Source organism: Ctenopharyngodon idella, chromosome 9 (assembly GCF_019924925.1).
Source record: "Ctenopharyngodon idella isolate HZGC_01 chromosome 9, HZGC01, whole genome shotgun sequence".
In the NCBI taxonomy this organism is placed as follows: Eukaryota; Metazoa; Chordata; class Actinopteri; order Cypriniformes; family Xenocyprididae; genus Ctenopharyngodon; species Ctenopharyngodon idella.
The window spans coordinates 28,879,640-28,898,579 of NC_067228.1; the positions used below are offsets into that span (position 1 = coordinate 28,879,640).

Consider the following 18,940-nt stretch of genomic DNA (forward strand, 5'->3'; position numbering starts at 1 on the left):
AAATATGAAATGGCTTTTCCAAAGCATTCCCTCCATTTCAGTTTGAGGAGAAATAAACATTCTCAAATACACTGCGAGATCAATACGATAAATGGACAAAATAATCAAAAATGTGAACCATTTCACATGAAGAACATTAAAAACGGCGCTTTCAGAGTGTTGCCAAAAAGACGAGAGCGATCGGGATGCTGTAACGTCAGGGAAACATGAGCCAGAGCGCTCAAGTATTTAGAGATGCTTGAACTGTAAGGCTCTTTCCTCTTTCATAGCATTGTTAATTTGATATATACACACAAAGAGCAGAGTTTTTCCCCTCTGGCATATAATCAAAAAGAGATTTATTTTAAGTGAAGCAACATGGACCTTTTGGACCTCCGGATTGGATGACGCTTTCTCACAGGAGCTGCATCACTTCGGTTACCACGCATCCCGATGCCTTTTTGAGAATCCATTAAGCGCAGTTTGTTTGATTTTGCGCTATACAACATTATGCAGTGTAAACATCATGGTGTTTTTGAACTCTGCCCGTTGATGCCACATTTCCTTTGAAAAGTCACTTAGCGATTCTGGCTCTCTTTTATGAGGTTTATATGTTCAAGTCTGCGGCCAGTGTGTCAGTGAATCCGGTAAGAAGATTTGGGGCCCCCTTTCCTTCTCAATGTGTGTTTTGTGAGGGTGAAGGTGGCTTGTTATCCTCTGCCAGCCTAGATCAAGGGGCACCAAGGGTCTTACCGAGGGTGTCCCTGGCTTTTCCACATGGCAGCACCAGTTGTGTAGGATTTGGGCGACTCCAGCTATGCCTGATGAAGCAATGCCTCACAAGGTTGTGTAATTAACAGGAATCAATGGAGAGAAGGACTAGATTTTATTGTGAACGGGGAACACTGTGCCACCCAGGGTCAAATGAGACATGGAGGATTTCAGGAGCCCCCGAGTGTACCTGTGCCAGACGGTGAAAATAGCCCACGATGAGCTGCCTTTTGCTTGCAAATAAGGGGATTAGGGCCAAGCGAAAGCATTTCCACAGGCAGAGATTTGGGCCTCACTGATCTCACTGAAAGGCACATCACAAAGGTCCTCTGTAGGAAGCACAGAGTACAACAAATCTAACCAATAGTCCTTTTTTGCTAGCAGATGGAAAAGCAATATCACCATATTTGGATTTAATGTAAATGTTGAATGCATTCTGAGTTTGTAACTCCTCAAAAGGTCAACTCATAAAGTTTGCCCATTCAAAAAATGCAAGTGAAACATGCAGGCCCAACTTTCTTCAAGTAGTTCAAGCTGTTTCTATGGCTAACATATTAGCTCATTCTGCAGAAGCTTAGGTTACATAACAGTTGTTTTTTGTTCAGTGTTAATCTTCATACGGTAAATCTGAGGCCGTGATAAACCCTGTTTGGAAATAAATCCACCATTAACTCTGAGAGCCCTGTCAAAATTACTTAACAGATAATGCTTACTGTAAAATATCCTTTTATTACAACTGGGTGATATATTTAAAATTTATAATATAGTGCCGTTCAAAAGTTTGAGTCAGTATGATTAAAAAAACAAATACTTTTATTCAGAAAGGACACATTAAATTGATAAAAAATGACAGTAAAGACTTTTACGTTGTAACAAAAATAATTTGATTTCACATTCATGCTGTTCATTTGAACGTTCTATTCCTGATAATAATCCTGAAAAAAAAAATCATCATGGTTTTAATATCAAAAAATATTAAGCAGCACAACTGTTTTCAACATATTAATAATAAGAAAATGTGTTTCAGCATATTAGAATGACTTCTGATCATGTAACAATGAAGACTGAAGTAAGGGCTGCTGAAAAATCTTTTTTTTTTTCTTTGCATCACATGAATAAATTACATTTTTAAATATATTGAAAAAGAAAATACTTGTGATAATACTTGTAATAATATTTTACAATTTTACTGTATTTTTTAAATCAAATATATACAGCCTTGGTGAGCATAAGAGACTTTTTAAAAAACATTTTTAAAAATCTTACCGACCCCAAACTTTTGAAGAATATTATTTTGCTGCAATATAAAATGAAGCAACACTGTGCATATTATGTACTTTTTTGGGCCATTAAGTTTCATAAAAAGCATGTGTTTGCATGAATCAGTTAAACTGTTTGTTTTAATGAATCTATTCAATAAACTTGTGTCAACACATACAATTTAAAATAAACAAACAAATAAATAAACAAACATAAAAATCTTAAACATATATCTTTTTAAAAATTTATTTTAACTGTTTTAGTTTGAACATTTTGTTCATATTTGGCCACAATGACTGCTAGGTTGAAAAATTATATATATATATATATAAATTCATTTGAAATCAGCCACCTCAAAGTAAACACATAAATGTTAAAAGTCAGAAGGTTGATAAATATCTAGATATAATTTTTCTTTTTGCTACATCACTCAGCCATAGTATTTGGAGAGTGGAAAGCGCAGACTGAAATGAGCTGCTTGTCTACAATATTGGCATGAGCTTTCAATTTTGAACTTGTAAGACCTTTTTGTCATGATGAAGATGAACCATGTCTTGGAGACAACCAAATCCTGTCTACAATTTCACTATGTGCGTCTCTGTGTGGTCATACAGTCAAGCCATTTACCCACAAAGCTACGGAATGTTTTTGCTGCGGGAAGAATTCTGGATGGTTGCCATTGGAGACTGTTCTAGGGCTTTCTTTCACACCCTCAGATCCCCTGCCAGTTCGGGAGAAGAGTCTCCCACAATGTCAGGACCCAGTTAAGTTCCAAACCCAGAGTCGCGCTTTCTTTAGAGTGAGGGAGACATTACCCACTTCACCTAGGAGCAGAAGACATCACAAGATCTGACAGCATGAAAGAGCCCTCTGAAAACTGACCCTAAAAGAGCAGTGCTGATGTGGCACAACAATACTGACCCTCAATCAAGACTACGGCTCATTAATCATATGGCATCTGTAGGAAACCAGTGGAAGGGCCGACTGGAGTGGGTTGTGACAGGAGAGGAGAGATCGTGTTAAGGCTTTTTTTTTTAGATGGGCAAGCATGGGCTTGCAGCCCACAAGGGCTTTAATGGGCAGGTGGTGTTTAGATCAGTGCCTCCAGTGTTACAAGACCAAAGCCGAGATCATCTGGCACTTTCACAGATTGTTAAGAAGGCTTAAAATGAACTGACCTGGTCAGTGACTACTAAGCAATGTTTCCTCTAAACTGCCTGTGCACTTCCCACACAGACTGAAAGAAATCTGTGCAGAAGGCAGACTCAGAAAGAATAGAGGGGAAAAAAAAGAATAGTCACAAATTACACTGGAGTACATCTGCACGTTCTTATTCGTTGATTTCGAATATGGAACTGAAGCTATGAGAAACTGTGTGCATAAATACACAATGCTGATTAATTGTAAGCCCGCAGAGGCCATGCATTATTATTATAATTATATAATTAATTATTATTTTCTGTCTTGCTCTTTGAACATTGTTACTTTTTTTCCATGATCTATCCATCCATCCATCCATATTTAGACAGTTTATATATTTAGACAGACACACCATTTGTCTACAGTCTAAAGTTAACAAACTGTGGACTGCACAATTCAAGTAGTTGACTATTATTTTGTATAATTTTTTAGATTTAATAATATTAATATTATGAACAACAACCATAATAATAATAATAATAATAATTATTATTTTAATTTGATGAATTATTGATGCTATTATTGTATAATATTAATAAAACTATTATTGATATCATTAAAACAGCTATATATATATATATATATATATATATATAATTTCTGTGTTTTACTTATGGTATAAAACCGAAGGGGGTATAAAAAAAAGTCTAATATAGAAATTAACTGCGCTTTATATAGTTTTCTTTTAAATGTTATATTTATAAGAATTTATATGATATTTTTATACAGAATATATAACAGTTTATTACATTATTACATTTGTGTTATTATATAGCAGTGGTGAGGCTACAAAAGGGCCAGGGTGGCACTGACCCACTCATATTGACGGCTAGTCCACCCAATCAAATGAGACACAAAATATATAAAAAACAAAAGATTTATTCAAATTCTGAATTGATTATATATCGCCTAGAAAGTGCGCAAAGAGTGGCCCCTTTATAATCACTAAAAACTTGTCTCTCATATAACAAGTTCTGTTATAATAAATGAAGCTGTCTACACTGCACAATGAATCCGGTGTTTTGAGTGGTGAGTGGATTCTAACTCAAACACCACTGATTGGCCACTGTGAAAATTCCACACTAGTCTCATGTCCATGGCCAGGGGAAGGCTAAGCCTCACCCAGCCTTACACAAGCTCCACCTATGATTATCTATCTTTGTTTATTGTTCTTATTCTGTTTATGTATGAATAGATTTTGTTATTTTCATGAAACTGTTGGCTGACAATAAATCACATTTAACTAATCTTAATTGTCAAATTATTTGTATTGTAAAATTATATAATTTGAGAGGTCCACCCTATTCAAACAGGTCCACTCACTTTAAAATTTCTGGCCTCGCCACTGGTTTATAGAGTTCCAATAGAGTTTCATAGTAAAGAACGTCACAGTGAACAGTTGGATGATTCTGTTCAGGTGGCTGAAGGGTCTGTCCAACAGAAATAGGTTTTGCTCAGCAAAAACAAAAATAAAGAGAACATTAGTACCTGGTTAAAAATTTCATTTCAGGCAGCAGAGCAGACAGACTCTATTTCACCTCGAACAATCAAATTAAGCCACATAAACTAATGACTTGAAATGCTTCCAGGTATATGGATGTGCACTCTGGACCAAGATTCCTAACAAGGCCTAATAAAAAAGGACAAAGTGATGACTTTAAATTAAAATGTTAATGCAGTGAGTGCCCACAGCGAGTCAAAATTAAACTGCCCCCACCTTCTCATAGTATTTGACCTCGTAGTCCAAAATGATCCCATTGGGTCTCTCTGGCTCCATCCAAGACAGTGAGATGCTGTTCCTTGATGTTCGGTCCTTCCTGATGACAGTCACTGCAGATGGAGCTGCAGAGAGAAACATTACGGATTAGCTGTTTCCACTCTGTATCACAATCACACAAAGCCAAAGGTCACAGGAAGTTCAGCTGACATTTTCATTCAACAATTTGCATCCTGTGAACTGGTTCCTGTTGACCTAATCGAGTTTGCTCTCCACTGGGGGGTCGGTTTCAAAGTTGGGAAAGTTGGAGGACTGAAAGACAAATTGAGTAATCGGGCAATGGCTGGTCCCTGCAAACAGTGGCCACTGTTATGTCAAGTGAATACCTTAAAGTTTAAGGCATGGCTCATTATTTCAGTGTTTTTTTTTTTTTTTTAATGCCAAGGACCCCCAAATGTCATGTGATTCAAATTTGGGATTTTTTTTTTTTTTTTTGGTCTCTTACCAAGTCTGCTCACCAAGGCTGCTGTTATTTGATCAAAATATTATTTTTTTTTAGGAAGTCTCTTACCAAGTCTGCTCACCAAGGCTGCTGTTAATATCAAAATATTACAGTAATACTATGAAATATTATCAAAATGTCTTTACTGTACCTTTGGATCAATTTAATGTGTCCTTGCTAAATAAGAGAATTAATTTCTTAAAAGAAAGAAGAAAAAACTTACGGAGCCCCCTCACATGACGTAGGAAAAAAATAGTAGGCTAAATTGTGGGCACGATTTGCTAATTTGTTCCCTCGATTTATAAATCGAGGGAACGAAATAGTAAATCAGGAGCATGATTTAGTAAATGGAGGGAACAAAATAGTAAATCATGAGCACGATTTAGCAAATGGAGGGGACGAAATAGTAAATCGTCCGCACGATTTAGTAATTCAAGGGAATGAATTAATAAATATTGTGCAAGATTTGCTTTTTTTTTTCTTGCAAGTCATGTGCTCTGTAAAAACTCAATATTTGAGCGATTTATTTATTTATATATGAATTTCTTTTTACAGTTTTAACACATTTTTTTTTTTTTACAGATTTTTTTATCCACGGACCCACCTGCAGATTCCATTTTAAAGAGACTAGATAAGTTGAATCTTTAAATTAATCCCTTTTAATTAATCCCCACTGTAACACGTTTTTTTGATGATCCCACAATGAGCATTGCATTTTTAAGAGGCTATATGAAGTTTTAGCTTGTACAAATGTGTCTCAAAACTCTTCCATTGTGTTCCTTTTAGCTGTTTTCTCACGTAAACACCCCTAAGAAACATATCTGAACAGGGTTAGGTGAACCAGAATAATTATTCACAGCATCCTTGAGACATATTAGCCATCTAGTAGTCGTTTACTGTATGTAACCCACCAATTAGTCTTTTACTTATTTGTAAAAATTTTGCACATCTATAATTGTGCTACATGCATCCGGCTCAAAAGTCTCCCTCCACTCTGGCACTTCACATGGTCACAATCTGTGATCGTAATTCAAGTCAGAGATTGGCCCTGCTCTCCTCCTGCCTGGCACTCATGTTCTTTTTCAAGTTTACAGCTCTGTAATTGCGAGGCAGCAATGAGGCCATTGAGGCATCTGACTTGCCTGTGTTTTAATTTTATTAGACCACAGGAAAAAACATGTTGTTCTTTCAAATGTTCAAGCTTTCCTTGATTGTGATTATACAGTCTTGAAATGCTTCTTTTCCCTTGGAACTTTTTTTTGTTTTGTTTTTTTTTTGTTCCCCATCTATTTCTATTTGTTAATGAATCCAGATGGGCTCAGTCTGTTTCAGTTTGCAGCCCCCATACACAACACTCTTCCTTACGGCACTCTGATAGAGGAGGTATTATTGAAGTTTTAGTGGCCACAGTTTATGGAAGCTATGATTTATAATGTCTGGACAGCAGGCTCATTTGACACTGTGTATCTTTCTCAGGGTTCACAGTGTGAACAGAATGACTTTGTCTTAAAATCACAAGAACACCATTGGTTCCTACAAACCTTCCAAATGAAAGCGACAGTAAAGAGCTATAAGTTTATGGCTTCTAAAATAAGGAGAGCTGCCCAAGTAGGGTCCATCATATGTACAATCTTGAGCAGTGTCTAATATTAATATTATGAATTAGTTTTTATTTTTTATATTTTCTGTTTTCACTTTAATTTTAGTTAAAGTTTTAGTAATTTTGTTGTGTGTTTTTAATATCTCTATATAGTTTTTATTAAGTTTTATTTATTGGTTTACTTAATTCTTGTTAGTACTTTAAGCTAAACTAAATGAAATTGTTTTAGTTTTAGTTATTGTTAATAACCCTGGTGTAAAACTACCCCCAATACCTTTATATAGTGCACTATTAGAGGGGACAGCCATTTGTAGTGGTATCTGGAACCATAGTGGACATCAGGAATCCCACAATGCACCTCAATAGCAAGTATACAAACAATGTACCCTCAACAGATAGCCGCTAGAGCAAACCCATGCACTGTGAGCATCGAATCCCATATCCAGCAAGAAGATGGCATCTGCAGCATATCTGGCACACACAGTGTCTGAATTCACCCACTGGTTTTTATTCAGTCATTCAGTGGACTATATTAGTGCAGTAATTTAAGGAATAGTATATAAAGGCATGGGGGCAGCAATCCAGATAGGCATACAGCCTCGACATGAAGACTTCAAAACATCATCAACATGATTACTCTGCTGTCTAAGATAGAGTACCTTCTTTTGACCAAATTCTAAGACAACATTGCATGTACCATTAACAGAGGAGCAAATCACAGAATTATTTCTGTGATTGTGACAAGCTAAATGAAAAAAATAAAATAAAATGGCGGAGGAAGTGAAAGGAATGTTGAATATAATTTATTCAATAGTGGTACGTATTGATAAAACACTTCAAATAATTTGACTTTTATCTAATACTGTGTATTTTAATGATTTTTCAATTTTGAGTTGTTAGCTTAGCATCATGCTAATGCCAAACTGAATTGAAAACAATTGTGAGTTGTGTCTCTTATGCGTATCAAGTGAGAAGTGCTAATTGTGCGGCAGCAGATCTTTCAACAGGATGTTCACTAGGTTTTGGAACTGTGTATATTTCTTGGCTTTCTCCTTGTGAACAGATCACCTCTAACTTAAAGCCAAAGGAAATCATCAGTTCCCACAAACCTTCCAGAAGAAAGCAACAGCAAAAAGAACCACACCATTATGTATGTGGGATACTGCAAGAATATTCAGTTACGAAAATTGCAGAAGGGAGGAACCTTGCTGTTCTGCTACATTCTGATTGAACCCACAACCTCAGAAAAGGATTGCATTCAGAGCTCTATATTTACAGGTGTGGCTGGCAATATTCTCCAGCACTTATGCTGTATGGTGCAGTGGAGACATAAGCATTTATAAACAATCCTAGTGAAGTGCTGTTGAGATCATGACATGCTGCAGAACACAGTCTCAAAATGTCCTCCACATGGCTCTGCAGATGTGGGACAGAGGCATGGCATTAATGTGGGTACATGCCCATGCCTGAGCTAGACCCTCCTTTTCTTTCTCCCTGCCCTTTCCCCCCAAAAAACTCCACACGCCAAATAGAAGCAACCGCAACAACGTATTTCTGGAATGCATGAATGAGTCATGGAAAACCTTCTGTAATGCCATGATCCAGCTAAACACTTCAATGCAGATCAGGGTCCAAAATCAGCATCTGCCAAGTGCCAAACTGAAGTAAAAATTGGCTTCGGCTGTTGACCAGTAACATTATGAGTAACTGCAACATTTCATGGTTTAAATTGAATTGTTGGAATGATAATCTGACCCTCTCTGATGTTACATGAGCAATTCTAATGAAAAATAAACTGTCTGGTAAAGTCCATTGTGACTTTAATGTCTTCTAATAACTTTCATTATAAATATAATACCTTATTAAAATAATATATATATATATATATATATAGCAATTCTAATGAAAAATAAACTGGTAAACTTTGGCACAGTAGTATGAGACTTGTATTGCCAAAAGTTATGTTGCATGCTCCTCTGGCTTTGTTTCTCTTTGCTGAAAATCTCTGCTGCCCTGACCTGGGTGAATCGGCCTGTTAAAAAGGCAGAACAGTCAGGTCTCAGCACAAATGTTTTACAGCTCTGATGAGGTTGAGAGCCAAGCAGAGAGCACCGTCCTGACATGCAGGGCAGCTTACGTGTTCTGTCTCCCTTGGGCTGCGGAGCACACGCTGGCTGTGTTTAGATGGATTGGGCTGCGCTGACAACCCTCTGAGCCCCTCGTAAATGTGCTCTCTGCAGGCCCGACTCACTGGATTGGCCGTTCACACATCCATCTTCCTTGTTCTGGCTGTGTTTTATAGGACAGTAAAGGAAGCTGGATTACTTGTGTAAGAGCAAGAGTAGAGAAGAACGGAGAGGGGTCACGATCTTCCAGGGTTTGGTTTCTGAAACAGCCCGAACTAAAAAACTGAACTGAAAAGACAGAAAGTGAGGGCGTAGTGCAGTCTCTTTGCTCGGAAATGAATACCATTAAACTAGAGCGCCTACGTCAAGCTATGCTTCTTTGTACTGTGTCGTTTGAAAGCAAGTGAGAATTGTGAGTGGGAGTGTGTATGTCTAATGGGATTAATAAATTGTTAGAGAGTAGTAAGGATATGCAAAGCAACCGACAATAACAAAAACAAATGACCTTAATATGCGAAAATAAAAACATAAAAAGAATGCAATTTAAGGTTTTTAAAATGTTCCTCCAAGACAGCACTGAAGGACTAGGGGAGAGAAGCGTAAAATCCATATTTACTGCCCATCGTTCTGTGGGGCCACAAATCTGTCACCTGAAATCCTTGTCTGAGGAAAAAAAAACCACACCTTTAATGGAGCTGTGTAGCAGCAACACCAAAAAAAAAAAAAAAAAAAATCTGGTGCTTATGGTCAGGGTCATTCCAACAATGCAATACATTTTTATGACCTCATCTTCTGTATGTCTTTATATATTGGAAAAATATCAAACCCAGATTTCTTTTCAGGTGCTATGCACTAAATTTAAAATGAAAAAATGTGTTAATTAATATAATGTATTAATATTAGTCATATATGAATAATTATTTCAGTTTTTATTGCTTCATTTTCCCCCTTCTCTAAGTGAATTTTTTTTTTTGTTTGTTTTTTTTTGGATTTTTCCTGTGTCCTTAATATCACTTTCCATCCTTTTAATTTTTTGTAACATCCCAAAAGCCAGTTTCTTAATGTTATCATCCTCCAGGACTAAAATTATTTGTGTGGGAAAACAACAGCTCAAATACACATAACAATTTGATGAATTTTGATTAATTATTTTAATTATTTATTTATTTTTTTTAGCAATTGCAAAGTTGGTTTAGTTTACAATAAATATATCCCGTGTTGTCCAAAACCCTATAATGTCAAAAATGGCAGAAAATGAGTAATGACTAAATGAATGGTAACACTTTACAATAAAGTTCATTAGTTAACATTAGTTAACTAGGTAACACTTTATTTTACATTTTTTAACTAGTTGCTTATTAGCCAGTTATTGGCATGCATATTACTAGAATATTGGCTATTTATTAGTACTTAGTAAGCACATATTAATGCCTTATTCTGCATGACCTTATTCTACATTCTTAATCCTACCCAATACCTAAACTTAACAACTATTTTACTAACAGTTTATTGAGGGAAAAGTCATAGTTAATAGATTATATGTTCCCTATACTAAAGTGTTACCATTAACTACTTTAGTTAACATGAACTAATAATGAACTGCACTTCTACAGCATTTATTAATCTTTGTTAATGTTAATTTCAAAATGTACTAATACATTATTAAAATCAAAGTTGTTTTTGTTAACATTAGTTAATGCACTGTGAACTAATATGAACAAACAATGAACTGCTGTATTTTTATTAACTAATGTTAACAAAAATTGACAAATACAGTAACAGATGAACTTATTGCTCATGGTTAGTTCATGTTAGTTAATGCATTAACTAATGTTCACAAAATGAACCTTATTGTAAAGTGTTACCAAATAAACAATACACACTATAATTCAAAAGCTTTTGAACAAAGTTTTGATAGAAGTCTCTCATGTTCACCAAGGCTGCATTTATTTGATCAAAAATAAAGAAAAACTGTAATAATTGTGAAATATCATTACAATTTAAAATAACTGTTTTCTATTTTAATATATTTTAAAATGTAACTTGTTCCTGTGATTACATTATATATATTTTGTAACATTATAAATGTCTTAATAGTCTCATTTGATCAATTTAATGCATCATTGCTGAATAAAGGTATACAGTTTTAGTTAGTCATTGCTCATTTTCTTTAATTATTAACATTTAATAGGATTTAATGATTTACTGTAGTTAAAGTCTGAATGTCTGGCTTATATTAATTTTCAAAAGTTACAGAATTTTAAAGGCACTGCATAACAGGAATGACCAACAAATACTGAAAATATTGAAGAAAACATGAATGTTCAGGGAATACAATGTAGCATTGATGGTCAGTACATTTAGCCCTGTAGCGCTGTATCATTCTGAAAGAAGATGCCTTTCTTCACAGATAAATCAGCATCTGCTCTACGACAGAAGATGAAAGATCTACTGAGTGAAATCGCAGTCCTCTCACAATGACAGTAAGGATTTTATGAGGTCTCAGGCAAAGTCAACTGCTCCCTCTGGTAAAAGGGTGCAAAACTATCAATCCCCAGGCTTTGAACCTCTAGTAGTCCAAGTAGTCTTCTGCCTACTATTTCATGACACCAGACCCCAAAGCCTGTAAGCTGTGGACCAAAGCCTACTTTAAATCATCCGGCAGAACCTGTACCTATCACTCCACAGACAGCACTGAACTGACAGTGGCCTGAGCCCCACAGGGCTAAAGAACAGAAACACTAGTCTTCACAAAGGAAGCTTGCATGGAATGAGAGGCAGATGGCCTGCCGTTCAGCATCCCTTTGCTTTAGTAACCTGAGGAGTCGTGACCTTCAGTTAGCCGTACTAGAGGCCAGCACCTGCAGAATGATATGCTCACAGACAGCTGTGATAGCGGGGTGAGCAATAGGCTTGCGGAGGCATTAAACGGTTCTTTTCTTCCTTCCAAATGGAATTTTGAGCTTTGTTGCACATCGCAGAGAGGAAATTGAATTGTCATGTGAATACGATCTTGGGGGACCATTAAAACATTTCACTCAATCAATGGAAACCTTTGAATACATTTTTCTTTTAAGACATGGCTTTGAATGAAGTGTAATTCTTGGGAATATTGTGTTAATATCCCATTAGAAGACCTGGGAGAATTAAACAGATAGTTCACACATTCATTCTCATGTTGTTCTGAACCTCTATGATATGACGTGACAGTAACAATATGGTGGATGTAGTACATCCGAAATTTCATTCATACGACCCATATTCATACTATATAGAACATACTTTTTGAACAGTCGCAAAGTAAGTTAAAAATCAAATGTAGTACCTATTCAGACAGTATGCGATTTCAGACGCAACAAAGGTCTTACTAGGCATACTAGAAACTTGCAGGCAGGTGTGTTGAGGCAAGTTGGAGCTAAACTCTGCAGGACAATTGCCCTCCAGGAGCAGGCTTGGACACCCCTGCTATATATAATGACAAAAGAATTGAAACAATGACAAATTGATGCCATTTGCGGTAAAACACCACTGGTACTGATTTAAAAAATATTTGTATTTAATTCCTTTCCTCACACAAAGGGATGGCTTCAGAAGACTTGGAGTACAGCACTGGAATCATATGTACCTAATACGTATAGACTTTTATAATACATTTAGGGTGCTTTTTGTCATTTTGAAGCTTTTGTGTTTTGTGTTTCACGGCTGAGAGAACATCATAGGGGTTCAGAACAAGATGATGACAGAAGATTTGTGAACTGAACTATTCCTTTAACAATAAGATCAGCTAGGATGAGAGACTCACCTGCTTGGTTGGTAGTGATGGTAACAGCAGCATACTGGCGGATCGTGGGGGCCTGGGAGGACACTCCGTTTTGGGCCTCAATCTCAAAGGTGTAGTTGGTGTGTGCCAGGAGGTCTGCCATGGTTACTGTCGTGTTAGTGAGGCCAGAGGCACGGGGCAGGAAGCGCACAGCCCCTCTGCAGGGTTCGCATTGTCTGGGACCCGGCCAACATCGCTTACAGACTACATTAAATGTCACGTCCTTCCTGCCTCCACTGTCGGCCGGCCAGTTCCAGTCTAGAATCACTGAAGTCTCATTAATGGCAGAGATCACATTGCGTGGGGCAGATGGGGGTCCTGTGGAAAAAAGATATATGATATATTTACTCATCGTTTTTATCAAGCTATAAATATATAGTACAACACAATTAAAATCTATTTGTGCTGTACTGAAATGCATATCCATCATTGACACTGTGAACTAATTATGGAAACCATCTAACTTAAAGAGATTAAAGTCACCATGATATCAAAAATGACAATTCTTATATTTTTATGGAATATCGTGGTGTTTATTATAAATGATTTTTTCATGCAAACTGTCATGTGCCCATGTAATCTTTAATTAAAATAACCGCCCTCCTTCTTGCTTCTTCTCTGACGAGGGCGGGACAACCTGTCACTCATGTGAGATCACAGCAATAGCCAATGACAATGATCCAACGATCCAATCAATTCCCAACGGACAAAATCAAGTCCCGCCCCATATTTTTTTGTTTTTTTTTTGTTTGAGAAGCCGCTTTACTTGGATATACACTATATTGCCAAAAGTATTGGGACAATCATTGAATTCAGGTGTTCCAATCACTTCCATGGCCACAGGTGTATGAAATCAAGCACCTAGGCATGCAGACTGCTTCTACAAACGTTTGTGAAAGAATGGGTCGCTCTCAGGAGCTTAGTGAATTCAAGCATGGTACCGTGATAGATTGCCACCTGTGCAATAAGTCCATTCGTGAAATTTCCTCACTACTAAATATTCCACGGTCAACTGTTAGTGGTATCATAACAAAGTGGAAGCAATTGGGAACAACAGCAACTCAACCACGAAGTGGTAGGCCACGTAAAATCACAGAGCGGGGTCAGCTCATGCTGAGGCACACAGTATGCAGAAGTCGCCAACTTTCTGCAGAGTCAATAGCTACAGACCTCAGATTAGCTCAAGAACAGTGTGTAGAGAGCTTCATGGGTTTCCATGGCCGAGCCGCTGCATCCAAGCCTTACATCACCAAGTGCAATGCAAAGTGTCGGATGCAGTGGCGTAATGCACGCTGCCACTGGACTCTAGAGCAGTGGAGACGTGTTCTCTGGAGTGACGAATCATGCTTCTCTGTCTGGCAATCCCATGGACGAGTCTGGGTTTGGCGGTTGCCAGGAGAACAGTACTTGCCTGACTGCATTGTGCCAAGTGTAAAGTTTAGTGGAGGGGGGATTATAGTGTGGGTTTTTTTTCAGGGCTCCTTAGTTCCAGTGAAAGGAACTCTTAATGCTTCAGTATACCAAGACATTTTGGACAATTTCATGCTTCCAACTTTGTGGGAACAGTTTGAGGATGGCTCTTTCCTGTTCCAACATGACTGCGCACCAGTGCACAATGTAAGGTCCATAAAGACATGGATGAGCGAGTTTGGTGTGGAGGAACTTGACTGGCCTGCACAGAGTCCTGACCTCAACCTGATAGAACGGGATGAACTTTGGGATGAATTAGAGCTGCAAGCCAGGCCTTCTTGTCCAACATCAGTGCCTGACCTCACAAATGCGCTCCTAGAAGAATGGTCAAACATTCCCATAAACACACTCCTAAACCTTGTGGAAAGCCTTCCCAGAAGAGTTGAAGCTGTAATAGCTGCAAAGGGTGGGCCAACTACATATTAAACCCTACGGATTAAGAATGGGATGTCATTAAAGTTCATGTGCACGTAAAGGCAGGCGTCCCAAAACTTTTGGCAATATAGTGTATGCCACATTAGGGAAGCAAGACTATCTTCCGTTTCATGCCAACTTTAAATGGAGACATTCATTTATTGTATTGTTCATTTACAAAAAAAAAAAAAAAATTGCCTAAGCAACTGTCTCATTTTGTCTCTTTTCCTAAGGGATGACAGGAGAAACATCTGGGACAAAGTTTATACTTAAATGAAACACAACTGAGAACTCCATTAAATCTCATGAGCTATGAAAGAGCAATAAAACATCCCTCTGGTGAAGTACGTTTACTTTAAAAAGTGTGGGTTTAATCGTTAAAGTCATCAGTTATGGATGGATACGGAATTTAGGCAGGCATGTCCTTCCCCTTGTTAAAATGTTGGCAAAGCCTCTAGAATTATTCCAGAGTTCAGAAGTGTCCTTACTGGATTGTTATATTAACTTTAAAGATTGTCCCGATAAAAAATGGGGTATGAAGTACGGCCAGCAGGCTCTATACTGATTGAAATAGCAGGCCTACACATCAAGTGACGACTTCTCCATATATGTGTACAAGAGTGAAATCTCAGATTCAAGTAAGGAGATGGACACCAGATCAAAGCCAGATTGTAATAAATAACAATTAGAATATTCTGAGAATTTAATATCTGACCTCTGGGTATTATTAAATAAAATTCCTCCTAGATCTGCCTTAAAGATGGTGGTAAAGTAAGAAATTGAGAGCACAATGTTTGGTTGGTTTGATTTGACATGAATTCACACACTGAAGCCCTGGAGCTCAGAGAAGGTTTCCTGCTTCTTGAACTTGAGAATCATTTTGACAGACATTTTGTCTGAGAAGGAAAGTGGGGGAGAGATAGGATTTGATACTACATTAAGAAATAGAACATTACACAAAGGAATCTCCCCCACAAATTCGCTCTGGAACATTCCAGAACACTCCCTGTTGCTTTCCCTTGATTCTGACATGACAATAAATCAGACGTTTAGCTTCAAGGTCAAATACAGGATTCACCACACTGGCCTTTTTAAAAGCACTTTTAGAAAGAAGAGCAAAAATCCTTAAGGAATAATTCACTCAAAAATGTAATTTTAAAAATTATAATCATATTTGCCAGCTCCTGCGGAGGAAAAGACTTTAAGTGAATGTCTTAAATATCAGTCTGGTCCTCACATGTAACTATGGTATAACTTTAAAAGACATATATCACATAAGTCTTAAAGGATTAGCTCACTTTAAAATTAAAATTACCCCATGATTTACTCGCCCTAAAGCCATCCTAGATGTATATGACTTTTTTCTTTCTGATGAACACAATCGGAGTTATATTAATAAATATCCTAATGTGTCCAAGATTTATAATGGCAGTGAATGGGGGCTACAAGTTTGAAGCTCAAAAAAGTGCATCCATACATCATAAACATACTCCACATGGCTCTGGGGGTTTAATAAAGGACTTCTGAAGCGAAGCGATGTATTTGTGTAAGAAAAATATCCATATTTAACACACCATAAAGTAAAATATCTAGCTTCTGCCAGACCACCTTCCGTATTCAACTTACGAAGAAAGCGTGACGCCTCTTGCAGTTCAAAACGCTTACGCTACGTCCTACGCCTTCCATATTCAACTTATTTAAACAAATACATCACTGCGCTTCAGAAGACCTTTATTAACGCCCCGGAGCTGTGTGGAGAATGTTTATGATGTATGGATGCACTTTCTTGAGCTTCAAACTTGTAGCCCCCGTTTACTGCCATTATAAAGCTTGGATGCATCAGGATATTTATTAATATAACTCTGAGTGTGTTCATCAGAAAGAAGAAAGTCATATACACCTAGGATGGCTTGAAGGGTGAATAAATCTTGGGGTAATTTTCATTTTAAAGTGAACTAATTCTTTAATTACCAGTGGTTCTCAACCTTTTTGATTTGAAAGCCCCTTACTGTCCAACACAATATTTGAAGGCCCCCCAAATACTATATTTCTTCTAGTATTTATGTGTTTATGACAAAGCAGCTTGTTTTCTAACTTGTATATAACATGAACTATGAGTGTTGATGTATTAAATTAATTAACCAAGATTATTTTAAAATCTCAGATTTTGAAAATCTGATTGCATCCTTGGTTGGAAACAACTCTTATAGACTACTTTTTTTGTCCTTTTTTGGAGCTTGGCCATGTGAATTGCCAGACGTTTTAATTTTACAAAGAGCAGCAATGAGGTTATTACCTAAAATTATTAATAATAATTTTGAGAAATAGCAATATAGATGTAATAAAATAAAATCTAAATAACGAGTAAGTAAATGATGACAAAATTTTCATATTTGGTTGAACAACCCCTTTTACCATTTTAAATTATAGTGGACTTTCAATTTTACAACTCATCCCTGATCGTTCGTTCATATAAAAAATGAATATTATAAAAAAGGAGGCTTTCCAGTACAGATTTAAAAAAAAAAATGCATTACATAAAACAAAGTCTCTTTTTATAGGATGGAGGAAAAAGTAGTTATATGTCACTAGGTAACATCTTTGCCAGAGCAAGGCGTCCTTTGATCCTGACATTTAATAGAAATCACAGTGAGCAGGTAATGTTAACAGACTGGCTCGGCTGTTAGCGGGAGGATGTGAGGTGTGCCAGGGTAAGCCATCCGTTACACAGACAGTTCAGTCTGACAAGCAGCTCGCGGAAGTGTGACTACAGCCTTCATATTAAAGCGGACCTGAACAATCACCACCACAACATGACAAACCCATGAAATTCTCTCCATGACATATGGTAGATGTTTGCATTGCTTTTGATAAGTGGTACAATTATATAACATGTCCGGTGTTGGCATTTTCCTCACGTCAAGGATTTACACTGCAGAATATCGCCTTTATGAGGTCATAAAAAAGGAGACAGGCAGAAATAAACAAGTCCATTTATACGTACTAAAAACAGGCATAAATATGTATGCCTTTGAAATGTTCAACAGTGATTAAATGCCGACCTTCACTGACACGACATAGAATGCAACATAAACTGTAAATTTTACAAAGCAATAATTCACGGAACAACTGTGCGTATAATGCAGCCATGACCTGAATACATTCAAAACAGTGAGAAAAACCATCTCTGAAGAACTCAGAATGACCTTCCGCAATTATTTCAGATAATATCATGCATCGTCTTCTTTTAATTGCAGTTCCGCTCTCAGAGCTGCACTTAAAGCGTATCTGTTCCACTGCCTGCATCTGAGCAGATTCTATCAAGATAAATGTATAAACTCGAGGGCTATGACAGTATGAAGTGGAGAAATTAAAGTCGCACACTCTGTTCAAGCGTTTTTCCTCTCACTGTACCCATCAAAGTCTTAAACTAACATTGGCAATGAGTGCTAAAGTGGAAATGAAGACTCAGTATTGCTTTTGACAGCCAAAATAAAATGCGACTCGTATGAGCGTGGTATGATCCGACGTGCTGACTACTTCGGATGTCACGTAAGATACACCCTATTAAACTTGGCCGCAGAATTCAATAAGGCTCTTGGTGGTTTTATGTGATATGAATCAGCACTGATAGCAATGCAATGATTTATGGATAATGTGTTTTGGAATGCTTGGCAGTCGCTGCATGCATCTGTCTACCATCTGCGTGCTTCTCCATAAAAGAGAATGGGTTAGCTTGCTCCGCTGCGCAAACCCGAGGAGGCCCATCGGTTGAAACGGTTAAAAATAAGCAAACACGGACTATTCTCGGTGGGATAGCTTGAAGGCCGCAGAGGGGGTATCGGAAGCTTTGTCAGAATGAGCCAACACAAATTCATCAATCCTTGAACAAACATCATCCTTCAAAAAGCTCCGGCGCTTCTGAGGGCTGCGTGGCGAACAGGAACGCTGTGTTTCAAGTAAATAGTTATCTGTACAATAACATAACTTGTAAATGCTTGTAGATATTTTGCTATTTGCCATCCTATACCTAAATAAAATTCTGTCATTTTCTCTCTTTTGCTGAACACAAAATATGACG

The 18,940-nt window shown here is 37.3% G+C and overlaps 1 protein-coding gene across 3 annotated transcripts in view; it reads right to left on the minus strand.

Annotated features, from left to right (window-relative positions):
* The window catches only part of epha3 (eph receptor A3), a 126,573-nt gene that overhangs the window by 39,421 nt on the left and 68,212 nt on the right, over positions 1-18,940 (minus strand). For all 3 annotated transcript variants that reach the window (XM_051905925.1, XM_051905924.1, XM_051905926.1), the window contains exons 5-6: positions 12,958-13,293; positions 4,928-5,052 (exon numbers count right to left, since the gene is read on the minus strand). In XM_051905925.1, coding sequence (XP_051761885.1) covers positions 4,928-5,052; positions 12,958-13,293 — 461 coding nt within the window. The remainder of the gene's footprint in view (positions 1-4,927; positions 5,053-12,957; positions 13,294-18,940) is intronic.